The sequence below is a fragment of the Ostrea edulis genome, chromosome 4 (genome assembly GCF_947568905.1).
Source record: "Ostrea edulis chromosome 4, xbOstEdul1.1, whole genome shotgun sequence".
Taxonomy (NCBI): Eukaryota; Metazoa; Mollusca; class Bivalvia; order Ostreida; family Ostreidae; genus Ostrea; species Ostrea edulis.
Window position 1 is genome coordinate 6,485,097 of NC_079167.1, and position 25,834 is coordinate 6,510,930.

The 25,834-nt window shown below is 33.5% G+C and overlaps 1 protein-coding gene across 2 annotated transcripts; it reads left to right on the forward strand.

Annotated features, from left to right (window-relative positions):
- The first annotated feature begins 174 nt into the window (after positions 1-174).
- On the forward strand, positions 175-24,840 carry LOC125671133 (uncharacterized). 2 transcript variants are annotated; one of them, XM_048906615.2, is made up of 9 exons: positions 175-250; positions 9,040-9,175; positions 18,986-19,158; positions 19,828-19,901; positions 20,009-20,098; positions 20,626-20,886; positions 21,172-21,328; positions 21,437-21,566; positions 22,335-24,840. In XM_048906615.2, exons 2-9 carry the CDS (start codon positions 9,101-9,103, stop codon positions 23,406-23,408), a joined length of 2,034 nt encoding a protein of 677 aa, XP_048762572.2. In that variant the 5' UTR covers positions 175-250; positions 9,040-9,100; the 3' UTR covers positions 23,409-24,840. The 2 variants fall into 2 exon arrangements, with proteins under 2 accessions (XP_048762572.2, XP_048762573.2); XM_048906616.2 differs by lacking the exon at positions 175-250 and adding an exon at positions 7,543-7,724.
- Positions 24,841-25,834: the final 994 nt, after the last annotated feature.

The window sequence follows — 25,834 nt, forward strand, 5'->3', positions numbered from 1 at the left end:
GAATTTTACTTACAAAGCGAAATTATTTTTCTGAAATTTTATGCCATGTATTCCCAAATTTCTCCCAAAGTGAACCATATTAGTAAATTTGTATTTTATTTGAGATAAGTTTGAATTTTTTATTTTCGGATTTCTCATCATATTGATCGCTTCGCTTTATTCGTTTTGTCTGGATAATCTTGTTTTTAGATTGTTGTTGACAACGAGCGTGTGGCCCACTGGATGGTGTGGAATCGTGATGTTAAATCTGGTAAGACAATGATCTCTGTCCTTTACATTTGTCTTTGTCAGACTTTAAAGTCTCTAATAACACTTTAACTAGGTATTTTTAAAGTTTGGATTGCGCTGATCTGAATTTTATTGTCCAGAACAACAAAAATAAGTTGAGGTTAAAGGTACTGCTATAAAACGAAAAAATAAATAAATAATAATAATAATGCGCTGCTTGCACCAATTCCGATAAAAATATATTCGAATAGTATGAAAATAGCATTGTCAATCTGCATTGGTCAGAGGTGCGTTCGAGTGTAAGGTCACTCTGCTTGCAAGCATAAACAAGGGACAAATTAACAGCATGGGTAATCACTTGATGCTGGATGCAACATCTCTTGAGAACTATACTTTATAAGATATCTCACAATTTAGTGGCAATTAACCCCAGTACATGCACATACTTCATCCATCACCCTTACACTTATACACACAGCAGTGAGCTCAGCAGTACCAAACTACTACAGCTTCTTCCCCTGTACAGTTGTTTTTATTTAACTCCAGGTACCAGATACAGCCATTGATGCAACCTCTTTGGAACAGTTAAAAACTCTTGTCCATAACTACAATTTTTGACATCAGATGAGGCGAATGTAAATAGCAGTTTTATCCACAGGCACCTGAAGAGTGGTTAGCTTGTATAGATCTTATGTGCATACCCCCCCCCCCACACACACACACACATCATACACCTTTCTAGAATGAAATCATTTATATACAGAACCAACAATTTATCCAAAATATGTTAATTTCCCACTGATTAATAAATGACAGAATATGACAAATAAAACGGATGGCATGGGATTTAGATGAAAGACAGAACTACATTAGTCTGACGAGATATTTGCAAAAATTCCTTCGATAAAGTTGGCTTATGCCCCGTGAATCAGTCTCGAAGCAGGTAGCCCCCTGTTTGTTTACATGATTTGTTGCACACCTTTACATATATATCTCACAAGTGGTCATCTCAAAAACTTACAGAAAGTAGAAACTGACTATTCAGAACGACTTGTGAGGGTAATTGGTGGGGAAATACCATTTTGGATAAATTATTGGTTCTGTATAAAACTAATTTCATTTTAGAAAGGGGGGGGGGGTATGTACATAAGATTTATACCAGCTATCCACGCTTCAGGTGCCTGTGATTTTATCCTATAAGTTGAACATTCCTTATTTTTCCTCATTTTTGTACACTGTAAATAATTAGCGATCTGTTCACGCGGTTGAGTAGTCATCAATATATGGTTCAACATACAATTAACAAATGTAGATGTCAACAAGCACAATTAAAACTGTATGGTTCAATGTTCATCTTTTATTATTTTTTTCAAAGTGTACAGAATTACTTTAATGTAGCTGAACTAGTTTTTAAAGTTATTATCTTTCCCTTAATTATATGCTTGAAACATTTGCATTTTAAAAAAAAACAGTGAGAAGATTATTTAAAAAGTAAATATGCATGGAAGCCGTAAATACATTTGCCACTCGTTTGGTCTGTTAGGCGGCTATGAATAGCCCCACACGCATGAGGGGAATACCAACATCATGTATATAACTCAGGCACAACTGTCTAAATTTAGGTGTGAAAGAGTGTAAAACAACGAATTACTAAGAGGTATTTGATATTTTTATTTCTCTTAAACTTATGTCACGGCATTGTTGTAACAAAATATACAGTTTTTCACAGATAAGACCATTGATGATCTTAATACATGTGGAAGTCTGAACTGGACACATGTCTGTCACTTGATTTATGCATTAGAAATGGCTGAGTGACAGTTGGTTATAAACACCGATTTAAAACCAAATAATTCTGGTTAAAACAGGTTCAATAATGTTTGACATGTCATACAGCCTCACAAATTGCGTACATGCAATAATTCAACACTACGGTGTTTTGGTTTATTTTTTACAAGATGGACAAAATTTGTCGAAATTCAGACCATACAACTTTTTAAGCTGGTCATACAAGCATACTGTTTAAGTGGAGTTTTTAGTGAGACACAAGTATAGTGATTTTCCCATAAAAATGGATATATATGTAGGACTCCAACGTGCGATGGGACTCCAAAGTGCGATGGTCTGCGCCAAACCCGATGGTGTGACACGCCAAAGAGCCATGGTCCACACTCATGTGCCAAAGTGCGATGGTCTGAAACGCTAAAGTGTGATGGTGTGAGACAAATGTGCCAGAGTGCGATGGTGTTGACAGGACAGAGTCCAATGGAACATACTAATGCGCCGAAGTGCGATGGAGTGACACGTCGAAGTCCGTTAGTTTGTAACGACAGTGTTTTGGTACAGACTGTACCAACCATGTGTTGTTTCACCAAAATATCAGTGCAAAATCCATGCACAAAAATTAAGAATAAGAACTTATTTCAATACCATTTAGTTGTTGTATTATTAAACACAATATTTTCCAACACGAACTCGTATAGAATGTTTTGCATTATAGCGTATCCCCAGAAAATTATTACATGTACATCACAAGTAATAAATGATCATGAACTAAAGAATATTTGGACAAAGTAGATAATTCAACAACAAATGTACTATGCCGTTCTCACAATTCTCAAGAGTGTAAACTTTGCCGTTGCTGTCGTCCATGACAATCTTAATCACTCATGCGTTTCTCCAATACATCCCGAAGACGTTGGTGTCAGCACTGCAGCAGAAAGAACCTTCGTTGGGGCAAACTGAGGTTGCATTTCGTCGGTTTCATTTTGAAAGACGTTAAGAATGACATCACAATGACTTGACGTCACAAACGTTACTGAATTCTGCACCATCGCACTTTGGAGTGACCAATCACACTTTGGCATCCATAACATTAACAAACCATCGCACTTTGGCGCAGACCATCGCACATTGGCATGACCATCGCACTTTGGAGTGACCATTGCACTTTAGAGTCTTACATATATATTTTGCAAAAGCTAATTTAAGTGACTGTATAATTCTAAGAAAGAGAACTATTTCCTACAATATGGAATAAATTGTTAGGAGATATTCAATTTCAGTGAACTCAATACCCTAGTTAATACTGACAAAATGAAATCCTCACTAAAAATTCTGCTTATACGTTATTCGAAAAAATAACTCCAATTCTTTTCACATATTAAACTTTAAAGTACTTTGCAAGTATAGATGTAAGTGCTGGTAATTGTTAATTAGATTCATGCATACACTTGCACTCACAAACAAGCACTAAGAACATTCCTGAGAATTTTGAATAACGGTGACTGCTTGATTGCATTCTCTGTACTTATGGGTCTATATTATCATCAAAATGATGAGAAATCAACAGTTTTTGTCATGGTTATCCAAAAGTATTCGTAAGATGTTATTGTAAAACCAAGTTTGGTAGATATCCACTGTTACTTTATATTGACAAATAATAATCCATTGGACATGTGTCATGTAGATGTAGGTTCAATTACGGAATTAGTTGGTGGATATTGTATAGTTTTGACAACATTTCAAAGACTTTACTGATATTGTCCTATAATATCTTAACAATTAAATACCTCGGGTTCCAAACCAGAAGTAATGTAAAAACGTAATTTTCTATCAAATTAAAACAATCTTTGTCATTTCTCATAGATGCATCTTAGTGTCATGTTGAAAATACAATTGCTCCAACATCAGTCAACCGTAACAGTTATGATTAGTTGTCATCATGGCTGTAGTCTTGTAATGTATTTTTGGTCTGTCCGTCTGTCTGTAACATCTTGGTTTCCTGAATATCTCTATTACCATTTGAGCTTTAGCAACTTAAAATGAAGAATTTCTATGACCCCTTTTTTTATAGGTCAAACAGTCAAGGTCACCAGAGCACATATTATGTTCTTGGCGATATATGAAAATAGCTTTTGAATTTTAGCAATGAAACTTCAGTTCAAAAAATATGTGACTTAAGGATGACTTGGTTTTAGGTTATACAGTGAAGGTCATCAGCTCATGAAAGATGGCTTTTGGATGATATATCCAATTTGTTTTTATTATTCAGCATTGAAACTTGTCAAAAAAAAAGGAGTTTAATTTTCAAAATTACTAGAGTTAATATAGCTTTCAGTGGGTTTTCACTACTTCTAGGAATTCACACATTCTTTAAAAAAGTGTGTGTTACCTTAAACATTATTTCACATATAATTTTATTTTGTTTTGAACATCTACAATCTGTTTAAAATTAGACTTGTAAGTTGTTATACCTGTATATTCTGCTCTACTACAATCCACTTCAGCTGAGAGGAGTGGAATATATTGAGACTTCTTCTTCAGTTGAGTGTGATATCACACACATTTTGCTTTACAGTGCATAAAATAAAGACTTGCATACAGTGAAATGTAATGGGCATTATCAACTGGTTTTTTATCCTCTTGCAACAGACTATAAATTGTGATTAAAGTTTAGTATTTTGTCATTTATCCACATGTAATTTGATTTATATCCTATGTCCATGATGCAAAGAGGTGTCTGCTTTGCAAAGCACCTTTTCTACATGTGCTAGCTTTATTTATCAGAGGATGAATCCATGGTGGTTAGGATGGAAAATGGTGTTCCCAGTTTGGATGAAGTTATTCATGCCAATGTGGAATCCTGATAAGGGCTGTGGAGAATGGCCTAATTTTATAGACGACAATGCTTGTCCACAAAAGTCTTGAGTTTTACACAAACGCTTAAAGAAGGAAACTATTGTCAAGCCCTCATAATGTTAAAGAGTAGTATTTACAATGTTGTTTCTGCTTGTCTTGTGTTTCTCCAGAAAGGTAGGGAACTTCAGACGACACTGCATGCAAGAGGGGTGTCAATGGGAATAATAGGCAACATAGGCAGGCATTGCATGGCTGAAAACCTAAACCTGCATGTTCATAGAGAGAATCATACAAATTATTGACACCTATGCTTCTGAAATGAGCTTGTCAGTTTCAACATTTTGGCTTTCCTCCCATACACACCAAAACATTTTGTTACTAGAGATGCACATAAATCATTTGTTATGACATGATAAGATTGTAATGAATGAAACCAATGTTTTCAAATTTCTATAGCAAATCTTCTCTGAAACATTTTCTATCAGTTCACCTTATTTCCTGTGGGGATCCAGATTAGAATAGGTCCTTGGTACCCTTTACTTGTTGTAAGAGATAACTAAATGTTCGATCTTTCTGATGAGACTGCAAAAGCCGAGGATCCGTGTCACAGCAGGTGTGGCACAATAAAGATCTCTCTCTCTCTCTCTGCTCAAAGGCCGTAAGCGTTGAGCATAGGCCTAAATTTTGCAGTCCTTCACTGGCAATGTAGATGTATCCATATGAGTGAAAGATGCTTATGTGACGTTATAGACAATATACAACTATACATCACCTTATTTTAATGAAACACATATGATTTCTTGATCCCTATTTGTCCCATGCCAAGTAGGACAATTTCCCTCTTTACAAAGATACTTTACCAGTATCCAAACCCTAGCTGTTTACAATTGCTTTGCATTGATTTTAATTTGGAGACTTCCTGGGCTGAATATGACATAGAGCAATCCATTCAATGTTCAAATGGAACAATGTTTCTGTTATTTTGTCTGTACTTATGTTTTGGATATCTGTAATTCTTTTTTTATAACCCATATTATTCAATTGCTAATCTGTATTTGATCATTCATTTTGAATATTCTTTGTTGAAGGATATAATAGATTATATATATTATGCAATGATAAAAGGGAACACCTCAATGACATCAGGTGATTGAAATGAATTTTAAAAAAACCCTGTATTGCATAAACATGCAATATTACAAAATTACATTTGCAAGTTTATAAGCAAAACTAATTCTTGGCAATCTGACAGAATAAATATTTCATGTGTAACATACTTTTAGAGTAACCGTCTGATACAAACTAAGTGCTAGTTGTTTTTTAACACATTTACTATTTTGTGTTTCCCTTCACTATCAAAGACCCCAGTCACTAGTACAGTCATTATTTCTTTACAAAATAGAGTGATTAAAATAAAGATTTCAATATAAAGCATTCTATACCCAAGGATATATCAATTCTTGCATTTTTTGTAACCTTTAAAAACTTTTAGATTTTCTTCTCAAAAGATATACCAAAGCAAATCATTTGGATAAACATTGTGTGACACTGTTTATCAAGAGGCAATCTTGATTGTAAGAATACAAAACTAGCTGGATACTAGTTGATTGTAAAATAGAATAGAAATTTAAAGAAATAAAACATTTAAAGAATATTTTTGGAGTAGTAGATCACAAATCTCAGAGACATATTTATGGTTAAGAGGATCTATTTGGTCAACCTTTGGCAGAGACCCTGGGTGTACCAGAATGAATGGTCTCTGTAAGACCTTTATATATCACCATATCTAGGTAATATTAAACTTTTTTATCTTTAAAGTTCCAAAGAATCAATTGGAGTTTTATAGAACCTTTGATATTGGGTGCTTTGAAAAATCGACCTAAGTTGAAGGGGGAGATTAAAGCTATTAAAACTGCACTTGAAATGAATGCAGAATTAGTCAGAATGGAAATGGCCATGAAATTCTCTTAATGCTATTAATTTTGAAAAGTAAATTGTCATTGTGTTATTGGATTAAAACTAATTACCAGGTACTTTGTACTAAAAGATTTTTAGTAAATTAAACAAACATCTGGTGGGAATATTTTATTTAATCAGAGCGTCTCATAGTGGGGAAAACTAACTGAATACACTGGTGAGTAGAACTGTGATAGTGCATATACCAATAGCCGCATGCAACCATTTTGAAACAACAAAAAGATTTTAAATTTGAATGAATCATTCCATGGAGTTACTGGTAGCACATGTACATCAAATGTATGGCAACTTCCTTTGTGTTGTACAATATTGATTGGGATTCTTAAACATACATTACCTATAAATGACTCAGAGTGGGGGGGGGGATTTATGAGAGATATGAGAGATAAGATGGCATTTAATTGACAAGAGTTTTCATTTATAAATCTGTGAAGACCTGGATAACTGTAGACATGTTTTCTGTGGAGAAACATGACAATTTGACAAGGAGGTACACACCAGGACAAGATTGGAGTGTTTGATCACTCGCAAAAATAAATACTGGAGATCTCTCCAGTGACAGCAATAGATTACAAGACTGTAGAATTAACAAATCATAGAAAATTTACCTTCAATTGCATTCCAGTATTCACAGTGTGTACCATAGATACATTCCCTCCTCCATGCATACAGAAGAAAGTAAGGTTTTAGACTGGGTCATTGGTAAGAGACAGCATAAGGTGAAAAGAACATTGTAAAACAGACTTCTTGGAATCACACTAAGCCAGACTGCTAATGGATTGTGAATTCTGTCATTTTCTTGCTTTCCGGAAGCATTTACTTAACATTAATACGTACTTTTACTGAAAAATTGTGATGATGAACGTGTGGATAACAAGGTTAGTTCCCAAACTGTTAATAGTGAATGCTGCATTTTTAGTTAAAATGATCGAATTAGTGTGTTTGTTTGATGAAGATCCATTTTGAAGCAAATATTTTGTACAACAAGGATTTATAAGTTACATGAAATGTGCCAGTGTTGAATATTATTAATGTTATGTTTGTAAGTTTTACACAGCAACTAGCTCACTCTGACATTACATGAACACATTGTATATAGTTATTTAAAGTCATGTGTGACATTTCATATTGTAGTAATATCACTATACTTATAGTAGTAATATCACTATATACTTATAGTAGTAATATCACTATATACTTATAGTAGTAATATCACTATACTTATAGTAGTAATATCACTATACTTATAGTAGTAATATCACTATACTTATAGTAGTAATATCACTATACTTATAGTAGTAACATCACTATACTTATAGTACACTGGCTTGGTTAGATCACTGAACTACTTCAAGGGTCCCATGTTCAATCCCTGATTGATCCAAAGATTTTTCTCCTCTTCTTTGCTACAATAACTTAGTAATGTCCATATATACAACCTCCTGTAATGTATATGAGTTGACTGTACATTTTTACTTGCCACAACCAGGAACTATCAAATATGCTAACTCTAAAACAGACTTACAAGGTAATATTGCCCCAAGTTTTTTTGGTTTTTTTTTTGTAGAAATAAGATGGATATGCAAGTGAATTACCAGGTATACCCAAAGTGTCTCAAAAAATTATACATTATTGAGAAACATCTCATATGACCTTGAATGAATATACATGCAGTGTGCCCAAATGTTGTAAAGCACTGGAGATGTATTACTTATTCAAATACATGCATAAATATGACAATTTGTTGTAAATATAAAACAGAGTATGACATACTTCTTATATGACATATTTTTTTAATCTTTGCAGTGAATTGTTGTATTATTGACATGTAAGCCTGGACTGCAGTGTTGTCACTGTTAACGACCAGTAGTCTGTACAAACATTAATTGGTTAGTGTGTGAATGTGTTACAAGCTATATAATTAGTTTGTGTGTAAACCAGTAAATGGATTTTAAATGGAAATATTCTGTATATTTGCTATGATAAGTTTACTTTACATCATAGTCCTAATGGACTTGAAAGTTTACTAATATAAAAGGTTTGGAATTTTGAATAATGAATTATAAGTTGAGTTTTAAAAAAGGATGTTATCATTAGTAGCAGGATATGGTCAGCATAAATAGATATACCTGTGTATCTTACAATTGTGGGGTACTGATTCAGTAAGTTTGAGAAGTTGTTGACTTTTTGTAGGTGAGTTTTTGTGAGCTTCGGTGACAGGATTTTATACAGTGACGTCACACCAGACGGCACGATGGCACAGAGATATCTGGCCGCCTTGGACTACGCCGATTACAATGCCAGACTAATTCTCCGCAAACATGCCAAGGTGAGCTTATAGCATCAAAAGATTTTTTAAAATTTTAGGTTGGTTTTTTTTTGTTGGTGTGTGTGTGTGGAATCTACAGGTAAACTGTGTAAATTTTAATGGTCCAGAAAAAATTGGACAAAGTGTACAAAAGAGACTGAAGATCTTTCCATTCATTTATCTCGTTAAAAGGATCAATTGAGGTTAACAAAAGAAAAGACCTATAGGGGAGAACAATTTTCCAAAAAGTCACTTTGTTATGTCAATTTCTTTAGTTATTTTCTGACGTATATATATGCATGTATATGAATTTTTCATATTTTCATTTCATACCTTTACTTTATTATATACAATGTTGAAATTAGCCTTCGAAGTTGGCCTAATTTTAAGTTTAACCAGTAGTTCAGCAGTTTAATTTTGGCTTTGAAGTCCTTCAAAGGCAGGCCTGCCCCTAAAATTTTGTTGTTGATATTTTGATAGATTACAATCTTAAGAATAATCTACATTTTCATATTTTTTTTAGGGGCACTCCTGCCTTGGGGGTTGAAATTCACGAAAAACCGAACAAAAAATCATGGGAACTGTTTTCGAAAACCTAATTACACGGGTATTACATCACAGTGCTAAGAGTAGCTCAGTCAGCTGCACCGCTGGTAAAATACACTGTGGTTATTTTTTGCCATGGTTCAAATCTGCCTCACGCCACACTTTTATTTCTTATTTCACATTTTCGACATTTTTTTTTATATCTTATATAATTATGTGTATATTATATTTTCTTTTCGTAATCAAGTTTAAATACATATCCATTCTTTATATAAAAGGCATTAAAATTGTAAATTCTCTGCCAAAACGCAGTAAAGTAAAACTGTCCTTGCTGTGGTCAGTTTTATTCCAAGGACAATATAATCATTCATTCTGCGTTACCTGACAGAATTACATGTGCGACGAAAGAAGAAAAAAAGCATGACATACAAGAAAGAGTTCTGTTGTTGGTAAAGTACTGAAGAATCGGTGTATTTCATTGCTGGGGAAAGATGGACATTTTATTTTTGTTTTATTGTTGCCAAAAATAAATGTCTTGTAAAATAAATGTATATTAAGTAGGGAGTTAGCTTGAAAGTAATTAAGATGGGATACTATTAATACTTTATTATAAAATTATTGATATTCACTTTAATTATGTCTCCCCTCTTCCAGGGGGAGACATATTGTTTTTGTACTTACTGTCCAACTGTCAGTCGGCTGTCTATCTGTCACAAAATCTTGTGAACGCCTCTCCTCCTGTATGGCTTATTGGATAGACTTGAAATTTTGTACAATGCTTCATTGCCATTTGTAGATGTGCGTATAATCAGGACATGAGGATCTAATTGTTATCCCTAAAGTTATAGTGGATCTAAGAGTGGTGGAGGGTGTAAAATAGTGTAGTAGAGGAGAGAAAATATTTGGTTTGACCGGGAATTGAACCTGTAAAAACTTCTCCTTCTATATGTCTTATCAGATAGCCTTGAAATGTACAATACTTCATTATCATTTAATGATATTCACATTGTTCTGACCTAGGGATCTAATATTTTCCTACAATTTACAGTGGATCAAAGAGGAGTGTTTCTTTTTAGCTTTTTTTCATGTACCATGGTATGTTCACTTTCCTACTGGTACTTCAACATAACAGTCATACAGTTTTGTGTCATTGGTCACATAGATTTTGAATCTTTTCTCCATCATTTTCCTCAATTAAATAAGGTGTGGTTCATAATGTCTATGTTCCTGCTCATGCTTTCTCCTCCATACCATGCAGTACATTAAGGGGAGGGAGGTGTAATTTGGAGTACTTTCAATTTGGGGAGCTGGAGGCCAGACATTTAAACAAATCATATTTTACAAGAAGCCTCTCATTTAATCAAAGTGTTATTTTTTTCCTTTATCACTAATTATATAGAGATTCATGATTTTATGTTCTCATGAATTTAATTATATATCTGCAACATTAATTTTTCCAAATGAAGTACTCACATTATGTAAGAAATATACAGTATGAATGCCCATTTTATCACTTGCAATTTAAAAAATGACAAAAGCTAAACCAAAAGTTTAGATTGCTATTAAGTGTTGAGGTTCAGCCTATCAAAATCTTCTTATGGAACATCATTATGTCAAGTAACTGTGTGGAGTTTATAAGCGTGGCAGTATCTCGTCAGTTCTAAGGTGTTTCAGATACCAATTTAAAACTGACAGAGAAAAGAGTAACAAAATTTTTCCTCTGACAGGTAAGGGACTTTAACTTCTGAGACAATTGCTGTCTGGTATGTAATTTGAATTCACTCCAGATAATAAATTCGTTGATACTAATGTATAGAGAGGAACCTTGAATGCATTTCTTTTTGTATATTGTACCCTGAGGCTGTTGTCTAATTTGATTTTATTTGACAATACTCTGTTCCCACCTGTGTTTTGAGTATTAGATTATATCTCGATCTATACAGAGAATAAAACAAATCATGCTGACTATGTAATACACTATCAGATACCCAAACAAAAACTGTCAGGCTTGGCTCATAATCGAAAAACAGATCAGTATACAGTGGCACTGCCCAACACTCAGCACATTTAGAGAATTCTATGTTGAAAATTTTATATTGCGATTGAGACTGAGACATATACCTTAAAACTGGTATGATTTTACAGATTTCTATGAAGTTTTCAACTCTATATATTTTCCTTTTGCTGTTTCTCTTCTGGAACAATGTAGTATAGCAACATGTTTCCAGTTATCAGTTAAGTGCTGGACAGCGGTGAGGATAATTGCAGTGCATATATATGTGTGTGGTATTCATCTTTGAAAGTGTTCATCATTTGTCAAGTTCTTTAATACTTAATGGCATGTACTTTTGGGACTATTTGGGTAAGTTTACTCACTTTGTGTTTGGTTTGTCATTATCATTGTTTATAATGGGCCCACTGATATTTACCAAAGAGGGGTCGGAGACAATTCAGAATTAAAGATTAAATGGATTTTGGTGGGATTATTTGCATTTTGTATTTGTTTAGTGATAGACCATAACGCTATAAGTGTGGAGATAGTGGGGCTAATTTACACTTTGATCAAACTAACGGTACAGCAGTTGTCCTTGTTTATACACTAGTTATGGTGAAGACAATAAAGTATTTAATGTTTTATTGTGAATACTATCTGTCCAAAAACAAAAAAACAAAAAAAAGAAGGAAGGAAAAACTACATGTATATGCTTTTATATATGATTTTCCAATATGTTACATTTCAAATGAATTACGTAAACCTAGATTTTTCAATATTCATGTACGAGGGAAATTTATCCCTTGATCTCTCAAATTTATTGAAGTTTTAAAGAGACTTTCTGTATTTCATGCATTGATAAAATAGGGATAAAGATTACAGTGTAGAATTTGGAATTATATGAGTTAACTTTAAGAAATTGCAAGATAAAGAATGGAATAAAATGAGACAGTAAATCTTTCATTATGATTTCACCTGCAGCGAAGGTCTGTTCAGTTTGCGGGTCCGGGTTCTAGTCATGTCGTGCAAGACTTCCAAATTTTGACGTAATGTACGTTTGCCTGCTTTGGTCTGATTTCCGATTTGTAATGAATGGAAACAGAAAGTCACAATGAATAAGTTTTGAAATTGATAAATACAAATTTCATAACTGCAGGAAGCAATTAATGAGACTTAAATTCTAATTTTTTTGTCTGACTTATAATCATTATGAAAGACTACAGTCACTATTGATCAGTAGGAATTTTGAGTGTCAGAGTTTTAATATGAAGAAAAATTAATATTGATCAAGTCTCACAAATGCTTAATTTGTCATGAAGGAAAGTAGTTAGCCCATTGAATTTCTTCTTTTTAAACGGCTTGCATTTAATGACAGGGAAAATATAATTGGTTTAAATCAAATCCAAATTGAAAAGGCATCTTCATTTGTGTAAGCTATGACTTACAAAGACATTGTGTTTTATCCAAATATTACATGTAAATAATGGAGAAGATCACTAAAGGAATCTGTAATTTAGCAGAGTGAGCTGAATCCATTAGAAATGTAAAAACTTACTTTTTGAATTGGAGATTTACCTCTGCTTTAAACACTTGAGTGAAGGAGTTTAAGATTTGCAATGCATTATGTCAATATTGTTGGGTGTAATGTAGAGGGCCATTGATAAGGCCAGCGTGTACAATAGTTCCCAAAACTTTTGATTTGCCCTCCTGAGATTGTCTCTAATCATACTCTCATGTTGTGTTCTGTGTTAAGTACATGTTCAGTAGAATTAATTTTATGTCTGTATGCAGCAACAGGTGCACATGTACAAGATAGACAGATATATTTTTTGGAGTGAATTACAGAGTGTTAGTGTGACCCAACCAGTTGTTTGCCTGGATGTTCTAACTAAAGGTATATATGATTGAAATCTTACAGTTCGTTCTTAACTGTAGTGATTTCATGAAGTATTTACTGCTCGCACCCTGCGGATTGGAATACTTTTGCTCTGTCATTGTGCTGCATTATATCTTTTCTGTGGACTTCAGAACTGGTAAGTAGGAGAAGCATTCCTGATCTTCAGGTATCTAATAAGCTTTATCTACTTCGAATGTTTTTGTCTCTGTATGTCAGCATGCAGGAAATGGATGTAGAGGTTTTTTCTATTGATCATCAATTTATTTCATATTCTGAATTGAATGCAATGGTCCATAACTTTGTTGTAATTAGAAATGTTGGATTTAATTGCACTCCAATTTAACAAGTTGGAATGAATGCATGATCAACCTTTCATTATTAGAAAACTAGATTTTTACCTGGTGTGGACTTAATTGGTACTGTTAGATATTAAAGATTGTTGTCATATCTAGATAATAAGTTTTATAATTCAAAGGAACCTCCAACATTAAAAATTTAATGAAATTCCAGATAAATGATTTATACTCTTGTAAAAGTGTGAAAAACTCTGATTAATCCATTGAATATAGACACTTTCATAGGTTTGGTTTCTCATTTACTAGTTGTTAGGTCTCCTTTTGTGAATAGATCAAGCAACACTGGGATACCTCTTTCTTTCTTTTGAAGATTACTTAAAGGACATATGCCCATCCCCCCCCCCTTTTTTTCAAAGTTGATCGTAGTGGACAAGGGGTCACTGCCTTCCTAAATCCTTTTTACCTTCAGGGCCTACTTTTACATATATCGTTATGATTTAAATCAACCATAACATGCTGACTCTGAAAATGCTAAATAATAACTTGAAGCTCGTGGCTTTACCAGGCTAATGAAGGTCACAATATCAACAAAATATTGTAAACCTCTTTTATTAGCTCTTCTGAGCCGAAGGCTAAAAGAGCTAATCATATGGCCATATGTCTGGCGTGCGGTGTGTGTCAACTTTTTGGAAAAAGGGCTATATCTCAAGAACCCCATGACCAATTTTTGTCAAATTTGTCACAGGGTATCCTTGGCCCAGGGGCTTTCTTTTGTACTAAAACTAGGGTTGTGACCCTTTAACAAGGGGAGATAATTAGGAAAATGCAAACAAAAGTAGTGGTTGCTAAAAAATCTTCTCAAGAACCACTGGGCAAATTATCACCAAACTTATGCATAAGGATGAGGATAGGTTGTAGATAAAAAATTGTTCAAGGCATCATACTGGGGCAAAGGGTGTGGTCTCAAGGTAACTTCAAACTTTGATATTTTGCTTAGTATAAGGACTAGGATAATCAAATTTTGTCAGTTGATGCATCTTAGGACCTAATATCATGTTGTCTCAAAAGTAGGTCATGGTGACCTACTTTTTGAATTTCGCAGGTAATTATTATTAAATGGATTTTGATGCATATCTTAGACACTTTTGAGCCTATGATCATCAAAAAGTTGTCAGTTGATGGATCATGGGACCTTGAAGTGCGTCATATGAAAAGTATGTCACCATGACCTACTTTCTGAATTTTATGGCTAATCATTTATGAATACATTTTAGGTTGTTATTTCAGATACCGAGAGGTTTAGAATCATCAAACCTTGTAAGTTGATGCATCTAGAGGCCATCAAACATATTTATAAAAAAAAGTAGGTCACAGTGACCTACTTTTTGAATTTTGCAGACATTCAAATTTCACATTTTCAATTTTAGATGCATATTTTGGACAATATGAAAGCTAGGATCATCAAACTTTGTCAGTTGATGCATCTTGAGTCTTCATAGTTTGTTGACCAAAACATAGGTCACCGTGACCTACTTTTGGAATTTGACGGCTATATTTTAATATTTCAGATACTTTTTGACTTACAGTTATCAAACTTTGTCAGTTGATGCATGTTGAGTCTTCAAGGATAGACAGGAAAATGGATACTGGTTTTCAATGATTCTTATATATTTATATCAGATTTATAATTGAATCTTCTTGATCTTATAATGTGAATTTGTACATAATGAAATGGCCCAGTATCAGTGGTGGATTTAGAGGATGTGTGTGTTGCAGCCCCCCCCCCCCCCCCCCCCCATTCGTTCAATAAATTGATGGGATTATGCAGCAGGCTTAACCAATATGGGCCTCAATCTCTCGTATGTTTGAACAGAATACGTACAAAACATAACATTTGTTATTGATTTGAAATTTACATGTATAAATAATTTAACATCTGAATAATATTTGCACATGGTATAATATAGTGTACTATAAAAATATGAATATAGTAAATTTTTGTCATTTTGGGGTCTTCAACTTCCCCCTTTTTTGGGGATGGGGGTGGAAAAGGTACAAACTTGGGTCACATCCTTTTTGAAAATTTTCTTTAAAAATTTTCTGGATTTGTCACTGTGTATTAGCATCATAACTTTTTGATGAGGTCACACCAGCAAAATATAAAATTTCTGTCTTTTTAAGTCTACACAATTGTCAACCTTTTATCAGTTTGAAAATGAGTGATGTGGAGAGGACTGATTATGTCAAAATAACCAGAAACAAAGATAAGAGGGGAAGGGAGAGTACAGGGGTGTCGATCTTTGGCATCATCTGTAAATCCCATTTTCTTATAGAATTGGCTCTTTTCGAGGGATGACTTATGACATTATTACTATTATTTTGCACAATTGATAATTAGTAACTTCATTAATATACTTTGAATGAAACACCTTTGATATTTGATTTCAAATTGTAGTCCTTTGATCCATTGATTATAGTTTGGGTGCGGTTTTATCATGTTTATTTGCAAGAGAACCAATTCCACAAATTGTTATTTTGGATAAATTGTGAAAGGTAAAATAGAAGATTTTAATTTCAGTTTATTTGTGTCTTCCAATGATTGAAATATCCAATCTCATGCATGCTTATTTTCAATGATTGAAATATCCAATCTCATGCATGCTTATTTTCAATGATTGAAATATCCAATCTCATGCATGCTTATTTTCAATGATTGAAATATCCAGTCTCATGCATGCTTATTTTCAATGATTGAAATATCCAGTCTCATGCATGCTTATTTTCAATGATTGAAATATCCAATCTCATGCATGCTTATTTCCAATGATTGAAATATCCAGTCTCATGCATGCTTATTTCCAATGATTGAAATATCCAATCTCATGCATGCTTATTTTCAATGGTTACATGTGTTAGATGTCAGTCAAAGGTCTTGAATATATTTGCCAATACTGCATGGTTAATGCAAGGATTAAAATATTTTCTGTGTTGTCTTTGTTTGCACTTGGCATGAATGACGGGAGCCTTTCCTTTCACATATCCACAATGACCTTCTCTAAATTTCACTTCTCCTTCATTATTTAAATGTGTTCATTTTGGCAATGTTTTATAAAAGAATTGACTTTTATCTGCATTAAATGTTTGTGGTCGTTTTTTCTTTCTCTTCGATAGTAATTTTAGGTTTTATCCATATAATTATCCTTCCATCTGTGTGTCCCACTTGTTTTCCATACTTTTATATGCTCTTCATAGAAGGGTTGTGTTGTGGTCACATAATGGTGCAGTAAGTACGTCCATCTGACTGCATGTCTGCCCATAATTTGTATTACCGTATTGATATTTATATTTTCATTCAAGTTTCAAAAGGAAGTCAGTCATTATGATGATGTAGTCTTTGGCACATATATCTTTAAGGACATAATTGTGACGTTTTTCAACAATATATGTTTTTTTTGTGACATTTCATGTATAATTCATTTGCATTCTATCTCGTTTCTACAAAAATAATCTTGAGGTATATTACCTTGTCTGTTTTAGGGTTGGCATATTTTCATAGTTTCTGGTTGTTGCAAGTAAAAATGTAGAGTCAGCTCTTATGTATTACAGTAAGTTGTATAAATGCATGGACATTACTATAGCAAAGAAGGCGAAAAAAATCTTAGGAGCAATCAGGTATCAAAGCCGGGACCCTTGCATTACTAGGTAGGTGACCTAACCATAGAGCTACCATACAGGCCAATATACTAAGTACAGTGATATCACTACAATGTAACATTTTAAAACCTATTTCAGAATTATTACAAGAACTCTTTATATCGATCAAAGAGATGAAAAATAATTTTATAGAAAATGTCAGAAATGTTGCAAATGTCCTTAAATATTATCTTCTCTAATGCTATTGATACTGAATTGAAATTAAATGGATATTTAGAAGGAGCAGGTAACTCTTACCAAAATTGTAAATTTCATAAACCCAGGGGTAGAGGTTTTGGTACCAGGGTGGGGCCAAAATGGTCATAGTGATTAAATGTCTTTATAATTTGTAAGACATACTTCTTTAATTTTGCTGATACTATATAAAAAATAAATGCATGTTTAGGAAAAGCAAAAAGGAATGTACCAAAATTGTGAATTTTGCAACCCCAGGGGTAGAGGGTCCAAGTCAAGGTCAATATAGCAAAGAATTATTATAGATTTTGTAGCTCTTGGGGCTAGTGATAGCTTTAACTAATACTCTGGTGACTGATAAGGACTGTGAGCCTTTTGTCTTTCATTACTATACTGCATTTCCAAATATATTGGATGTATGTTGAATTGTGAGTGGTGCTCTTGTTTTATTGTGCTTTGAGGTATTTATTGATATCAAACTTGATGTGTATAGCTATCTAATGAACAACTATATATTTGACTGAAGTTGTAGTCCTGTGCATGGTTATGCTTTGCAGTATTGATATGAATTTCTGTTTAGCTTACTAGTGACCAATTATAGACCACAAAGTTCATTATTTGTCATGGTTGATTCACTTTTACAGCAGTTATGGCACTTTGCATGAAATGCATTTTTCAGCAATCAAGGACCAGCAGGGGAGAATTGCATTAGCAACAGTCCCAGAATTTCTGTTTCATCAAATTGATTGATGACACTTTCCTTCCTTTCTTTTGTTATACCCTGTAAATCATTAACATCACTAGAAGACAAAGCCATCTAAGGTTTCATTGTAAGCTTTTCTTGTACTGACCGTTATCCACTTGCGTATGGAATTAGAAGTATGTTTAGTAAGAAAAAAAATCATAGAAAACTGATGACACAATCTCAAAGTCATCTTGTTATGATTGTAACCTTGTAATCTCAAAATATATCATAGTATGGATGCATGTCTCCTCCAAACATCATTTCCTTACTGACTATAGCAAAAAGATGGCAATAGGCAGACAGATGAACAGATAAACACTGTGATAATCATAGAACTCCCATATGTCTGCTATGGAGCTCTGATAGTATAAAGTTGGTTTCTTATATCATAATAAATCATTTGAGTTTTGATACCAACACGTTGGACTCTATTTGTGTGTTTTGATTTTGTTCAATTCTTTTACAGAAACGCCCCCTGGGAGAGATTGAACTTCGGCATAGGTACACTCCAGCTCAGCCAGTTCTATCCTGTCGGACTGTCGACATTGATGTTAGTGGAACACGGACTTATCGACCTAAATCATCCACAGACATCATTCAGGAACAACACAGGCTCATCCATGCACTTTATACCAAACGGTGGGTAATCCAATAGATACTATTAGACACAGAAGTAAATTAACCCAAGAATGCTGTTGCAGGTTGAAATATATCATGGATATGATATTATGTATTAAAGCACACCTACATTCTAGAATTTTTGAAGCAAAATTTGTGCACTTTATTTAGATTTGAGAAACTTATTGAAATATCTTGATTTTTTTTGTCTTCATTATTGTACAAAAGAAACAGACAATTATCTGATATAAATTGAGCAGATACAATTTCTTAATTGTCATCAATGATTTGACATCAAAGAAAACAAATTAGTTGCAAGTCATATGTAGATTTGCAGAAATTAGCCCTTTTTAAATGTACATATAGTCCTTTAATTGATATTCCTGGATAAATTGTCTCATGTGATAGTGATTTCTAATTGATATTCCTGGATAAATTGTCTCATGTGATAGTGATTTCTAATTGATATTCCTGGATAAATTATCTCATGTGATAGTGATTTCTAATTGATAATCCTGGATAAATTGTCTCATGTGATAGTGATTTCTAATTGATATTCCTGGATAAATTGTCTCATGTGATAGTGATTTCTTATTTCACTCACTGAACATCAGGAATGCTTAGTGATTTTTTTTTTGGTTGATCTGAAATGTATGATTATGTATTTACATGGAATATTTTCTACTTAAGATCTGTTGCATCAGCACCACCTAGAAGAAATGTTCCAGCTCAACATAACAACAGAAAGCTCCAAAGAATAAATAGTAAGTGTGACTTGTCATATATAGAAAAAGATACTGCATTTACAGAACAATATTAAAGTGTGACTAAGATCTGGTACTTGCATTTACATAATTGATTTCTTCCTCAGTCCAAGTAACTGGTCAACCATTGTCAACTCAGTCCCAGATTCAGGTTCCAATTAGGAAGAAGACAAACACAAGAAAGCCCAAACTCTCTGGTAAGATTACACTTAGTGTGTAACACTACACTCAATGTGTAACACTATACTCAATATTAACACTATACACTCAATATCAACACTACACTCATTATTAACACGACACTCAATGTGTAACACTACACTTAATGTGTAACATGTACTACACTCAATATCAACACTATACACTCAATATCAACTCTACACTCAATGTGTAACACTACACTCAATGTGTAATACTACACTCAATGTGTAACATGTACTACACTCAATATCAACACTACACTCAATGTGTAACACTACACTCATTATTAACACTACACTCAATGTGTAACACTACACTCAATGTGTAACGGTTACATATTTTTCTTACATGTTAACTTTGATATATTATAAGATATGAACAGTTGACCTAAAATGATGTTTAATCCAAGGTGGAGTTATTGTTGTAAACCTACATTTGTTTTATAACTCTTAAATAGGAGTATTCATGTGTAAGTGTAATTACATTTTTGAAAAGAAATATCTTATTTCCTCTTTAATTTCAGGCAGAGCCAAGAGTGCTCCATCTGGTAAAGTTGTGAGGTGGAGTGACGATGAGGACTTACTAATGACAAGTAGATCTACAAAAGTCCTAACCTCTAAAATCCACCAACAATGGCAGCCGGAGAACCATGATCTAAACTCGGGTGTCTTTGTTCGTGGTCAGAGCAAAGCTGATACCCCATCAAGCCTCGACTCATGGCTAACCTTTGGGGGATCTGCTGTTGCAGGGGACAATCCAGGGGGCATAATTGATGCCTTTGCACGTAAGTTTTGAACTGAAATTATTTTACTACCTGCATACTATTCCATATATGCTGCATAGATTTATAGACAAAACACAAAGGAAGAGTTTGCTGTTTTGCAGAACCACAAGTCCAATGTGATTTTTTAATCAATTTTGTGCATTTCATATTTTTTCTGTTTATTAGTATGGTAATCCCTCTTTTTTTCTCTAACAATGTTATCTATCAGACAATAATTTCACCTGGCTAAGATATTAAAACATACTATTGCCTTCTCAATAGATTTATCATGTGTTGCATTGACAGAATTTAAGGATTGTGGAGAGTTTTACAGTATTGAGGGGGGTGTGGGAAGTAAAATTGCACAACAGTTACAGAAAGGAGATCGTGTCAGGATAGGAATTAATGGACGACCTCAGCCACATCATCTGAGAATCAAACAGAGAAGTCTGAGCGAGGAAGTGTAAGTTTACATTAAATAGCTTTTGAATAGGACAAAAAAGAAAGAAAAATAATGACATGTTTTTTTTTAAGACAACAAAAATCAGGGTTTTTTTCAATATAATTTCAGAATTGAAGAAGAACCGCAGACCCAAATGGAGAGAAAGCCAGTTGTCCCTCTGTGTTGGGATGACCAAGTAAATAACCCAACAGCAAAAGTTATCTCCCCTAGATCAAACAACAATGATCAGCCCCGACCTGTAAGTAGCCACATCCATTGTATGAATAAGAGTGAGATCCTTTTTGTGATACCAGAACAACTGTTGTGATAGATATATATATATATGGATATAATATTTCCATACGAATAGGAACTCATTGTATATCTGACAAGTTAAAACAGAACCCCCCAAAATGAAGCTTTTCCACTGTATGCAAGCAGTTAGTAAACTAGTTCACTTAAGATGTCCTTGTGATGTTCTCTAGGGGAGAATTTTATTGGTTAAACATTGCTTATAAGTAAGTAATTATTAATAACAATAAAACAAATCTCAAAATATTTACATGTGTATTTTATACCCATAATTTCATTTGTTTTGCCATCATACTTACTATATATAGTATATCACGTTTCCTGAACCATGGGAGGAGGTTGCATTCTTCTTGTAAATTCCCTGTCTACAGTTTTACCCTCTTTGAGAATGATATAACAGTAATTGTTATTGTAAAGGCTCATCAGAAAATAGCTAACAAACTGAAACATGTATCATTGAAATAATGCCTATAATTGCATCAAATTTATTGTTTGAAGTATATTCTATCACATGATGGATATGGTTAAGATAATTGTCAGTGATTAACAATCAAGAACACATCCCCACAAGCATGTATTGATTCATATTCTATTCAGCAATTAAACATGATTTTTGTATTCTAAGAAAAAATAAATCACATAATTTGAACTCTTTGATACGATTACTATTTTAAAAGTACATCTGTAGTTGCATTTCTCTCTTCTCGTTTTTCAGAGTCTTTGTGAAACTCATCCAGTTGTATTCAGTCATCCAGAAGAAAATAAAATGCGCCCTAAACTCGCCTCTCCTTCACACGATGGGTATAAAGTCCGCCAACGACCCAAGTCTGGACCAGGCCTGGATGGCCATGATCAACAAAACAAAATTGTAGTTCTCTCCATTGACCCAAGTGTCGATGAGGATCGACTCCAGTCTTTGACGGTGGATGACGTGCTCAAGCATTCCATCAGTGCCAAAAACTCTCATAAACAGGAAGTTACGAAAAAGGAACCCTCTACAGAAAATAGTGCTTCTCCCCCAGTGGATTCAGTGTCAGATCCTGATGACAATGATCGGAGCCTAGGTAAATCTAGTGTGGCTGAATCTCCTGTCAGCAGCAGTAGTGAACTATCAAAAACTCCAAAATTCAAGACTGTCACTCCATCATTTTCTGTGCAGTCATGTGCAGTTGCTGACCTAACAGTTGGGCCTCCTTCTGGCTCTTTTGTAAGATCTCAGAGTGAGTTAAGTACAAGATCTGCTGCTTCTAGTCGACCAGGAAGTGACAGGTCTCTGAGTAGGAACAGTGACAGAACTAGTACAAAACATATGTACAAACCTGGTCCTAGTAAGCCCATCCGAGTCAGCAGTCCGGCTTCCTTTGCTGTTTATGGAACAAAAGGAGATACAGAATTCATTCAAATTTCCACACAGATCAGGAACCCTAATCCTAGAGAAAATTCTGTAAACAAGAACTCTGATAACTTTATTACCCAGACAGTGAGTGAGGAGGCCATCCGTCAAGTTACCAAGCAGAACAAGGCAGAGGAGAGGGCAATTCCCAGGGTAACACCTGCCCCTGCATCCTCCCCAGAGCCCCCAGAACTGCAATTGTCCACAGCTACTCCAGTAGCAATCAATATTCCTACTGCAGAAGACTTTTCTGATCGAGACTCCATGATGACATCACCCTGGCCAACCAATCGTCATGACAATAAAGAAGTGGAAAGAATAACAACTCTGATGGAAGATACTGTGGTGGAACATGAAACAGCTCAAAAGTCTGTCAAGTTCAAAGTTGAAAAGTGAACCCCCATTTAAATTGCAAAATAGCTGAGAAAATCCTTGTCTTTCCTCTGCACTCCATCTGGGATGTGTCAGATATAATATCACACTTGAGAAACTTTGATTACATGTAAATTATGTATAATATGAATGTCCTGTTGCTCACAAAGTTTATCTCTTCCATTGAAGATTAAAATGCACTTTTTTATACATATATTTTTGATGTACATGTATGTATGTTATTCAAAGATTACTTTACATGGATTTTTTTTTTTGAATACCGGTATATCTTCTTCAAAATGTGATTCTTCAGTTTTTATTCAGAATATCTATGCAGAAAGATAACTCTTTGTATATGGAATTAAATCTGTGATTTATGTTGTGACAGAGTAATCAGGGCTACATGTTGGGGAAAATCTACTGTGTTGTTTAATTGTTAGTAGTAGACAGTTTATTTGGTAGTCACTAGCAAGTAGCAGCTGATATCAATTTAACTTTGTAGGAGATATATTTTCTCTCTTTGTGAGTGATCACCCCCTCCTCCCCCAGATCAAAGATTGGGGGCATTTTGTTTTGTCTCTTTCTATACAAGACTTAAAAAATTCCTGCTTGTTTTTATTTAAATACTGTACTGTGCAAAAACTTTTACTCTCAATCAGACCCAAACAATTTGATTAAAATTAGATCCTTTGATCTGCTCACGTAGATTGCTACACACCTTATGTAGCGATCTATGTGAGCTGATCAAAGAATCTGATTTTAATCAGATTGCAGACACAAAACATTGTAAAGCTGGAAATTTTTGCAGAAATTTGTACATGTGTATATATGCGGAATTGGGACTAATATGCTATATTAGTCTGATGCTTTTAGGTATCTTCCCTTTTGTTGTTTTGCAAAATTTATTTCAAATTTATTAGACCCACAAAATTGCAATAAAAAATTATTCACGGCAAATAAACAGCTTTATGTAAGTGCGCCTGCATTTAAAAAAAACCCAATAATGAATCATTAGTCTTGTGACATCAATCTGTATTTGATGAAGGGTCCATTGTATATTCGTTAATTGCAGCAATGTGCGTGCTTTTTGTATTTTATCAGTATATATGTAAATCCGAACCCCTTGATGTGATATTTTAAACATTAATGTTTATCTGTGTTTACATTTCTGTACTATATTTCTAATACATAATGCAGTGCTATTAAATTCATTAAAATTTAATGAAGTATTGTGTGCATAACTGTATTGACAACGCTGTTTTTGTCCAGTAGTGTCTTATCATTTGTTACTACATATACCAATAATTTCCATCGATGTTTTCATGTGGTTTCTGTTAATTCTAGCTATCATTTTCTGTGTCACCTTGCAGTGTGTACTTTGAAAATTAACTTACATGCAAGGAAATGTTATATGAATTTTTACATTTTTCATAGAATAAAGAGAGTACAACTTGAAGTAATTTAGTTCTGTTTGTTGTTTCTGATGATTATAGTATTTCAAAATTATAAGTTTTATTAAAATTATTGAAGTTTTTAAATATCATGCATTTACTGATCCATGAATATTTAAATCGTTGATCAATACTTTAAAATAAATTAATAGCTCTGAGGATATGACTTTTCAAAACAATAAAATCATCTCTGATATGCCACTTTTTTCACACTTGGTCAAGGGTCAACATACAGATTCTCCAGCAAAGTTAAAAAATATTATTCTGTATAGAGTTTGATGATTATAAGGCAAAGTAATCGCAATTTTCCATTAATTATTAGCTCCTGCATTGTTGGCACAAATTATTATTCTACTTGGCTTGATTTCATCATTTTGCTTACATGAATTAAGGTATATAATGACCATACATGTATATTTCATATCTAGTCAATGGATGGTGGGATTATTGTGATCATTTAAATTGGTATCATTTTGAAGGGTTCATCAAATAAAAATAATCCACCTTATGAATTTTCAAAAATTTTGATTAATGCTTACATTATTTCACTTAGAATTTTACATTGTTTAAAGTCAATGGGAAATTGTTCAAAGTCAATGGGAATCTGAGCATGCATGTAACTTATACATTTCAATCATTAAATATTTTTAAAAGAAATTGTATATTTTCATACAAATCTCACGGTAAAAAGTTATATACACTTTATCTTTATAAAAATATGAAATAAAATTAATCATTTAATTACACCGCACACATATTTAGAAAATTAGATTTTTGCAAAGAGCAGATAACTTTTCAAAACATATTTATGCAGTCTTACTTGCAAAAAGGTCAGTTTATCAGTCCTGTGAATTTGATTTACTTCATTTTCATCAACATCTAACATTAAACATTTATTTTGATTTAAATCATATGAAAATGTTTATTATCCAATTTCGTTATCCATTGAAAACCTTAATTGGAGACTTTCACAAAATGGTGTGACAATATTACTGTCAC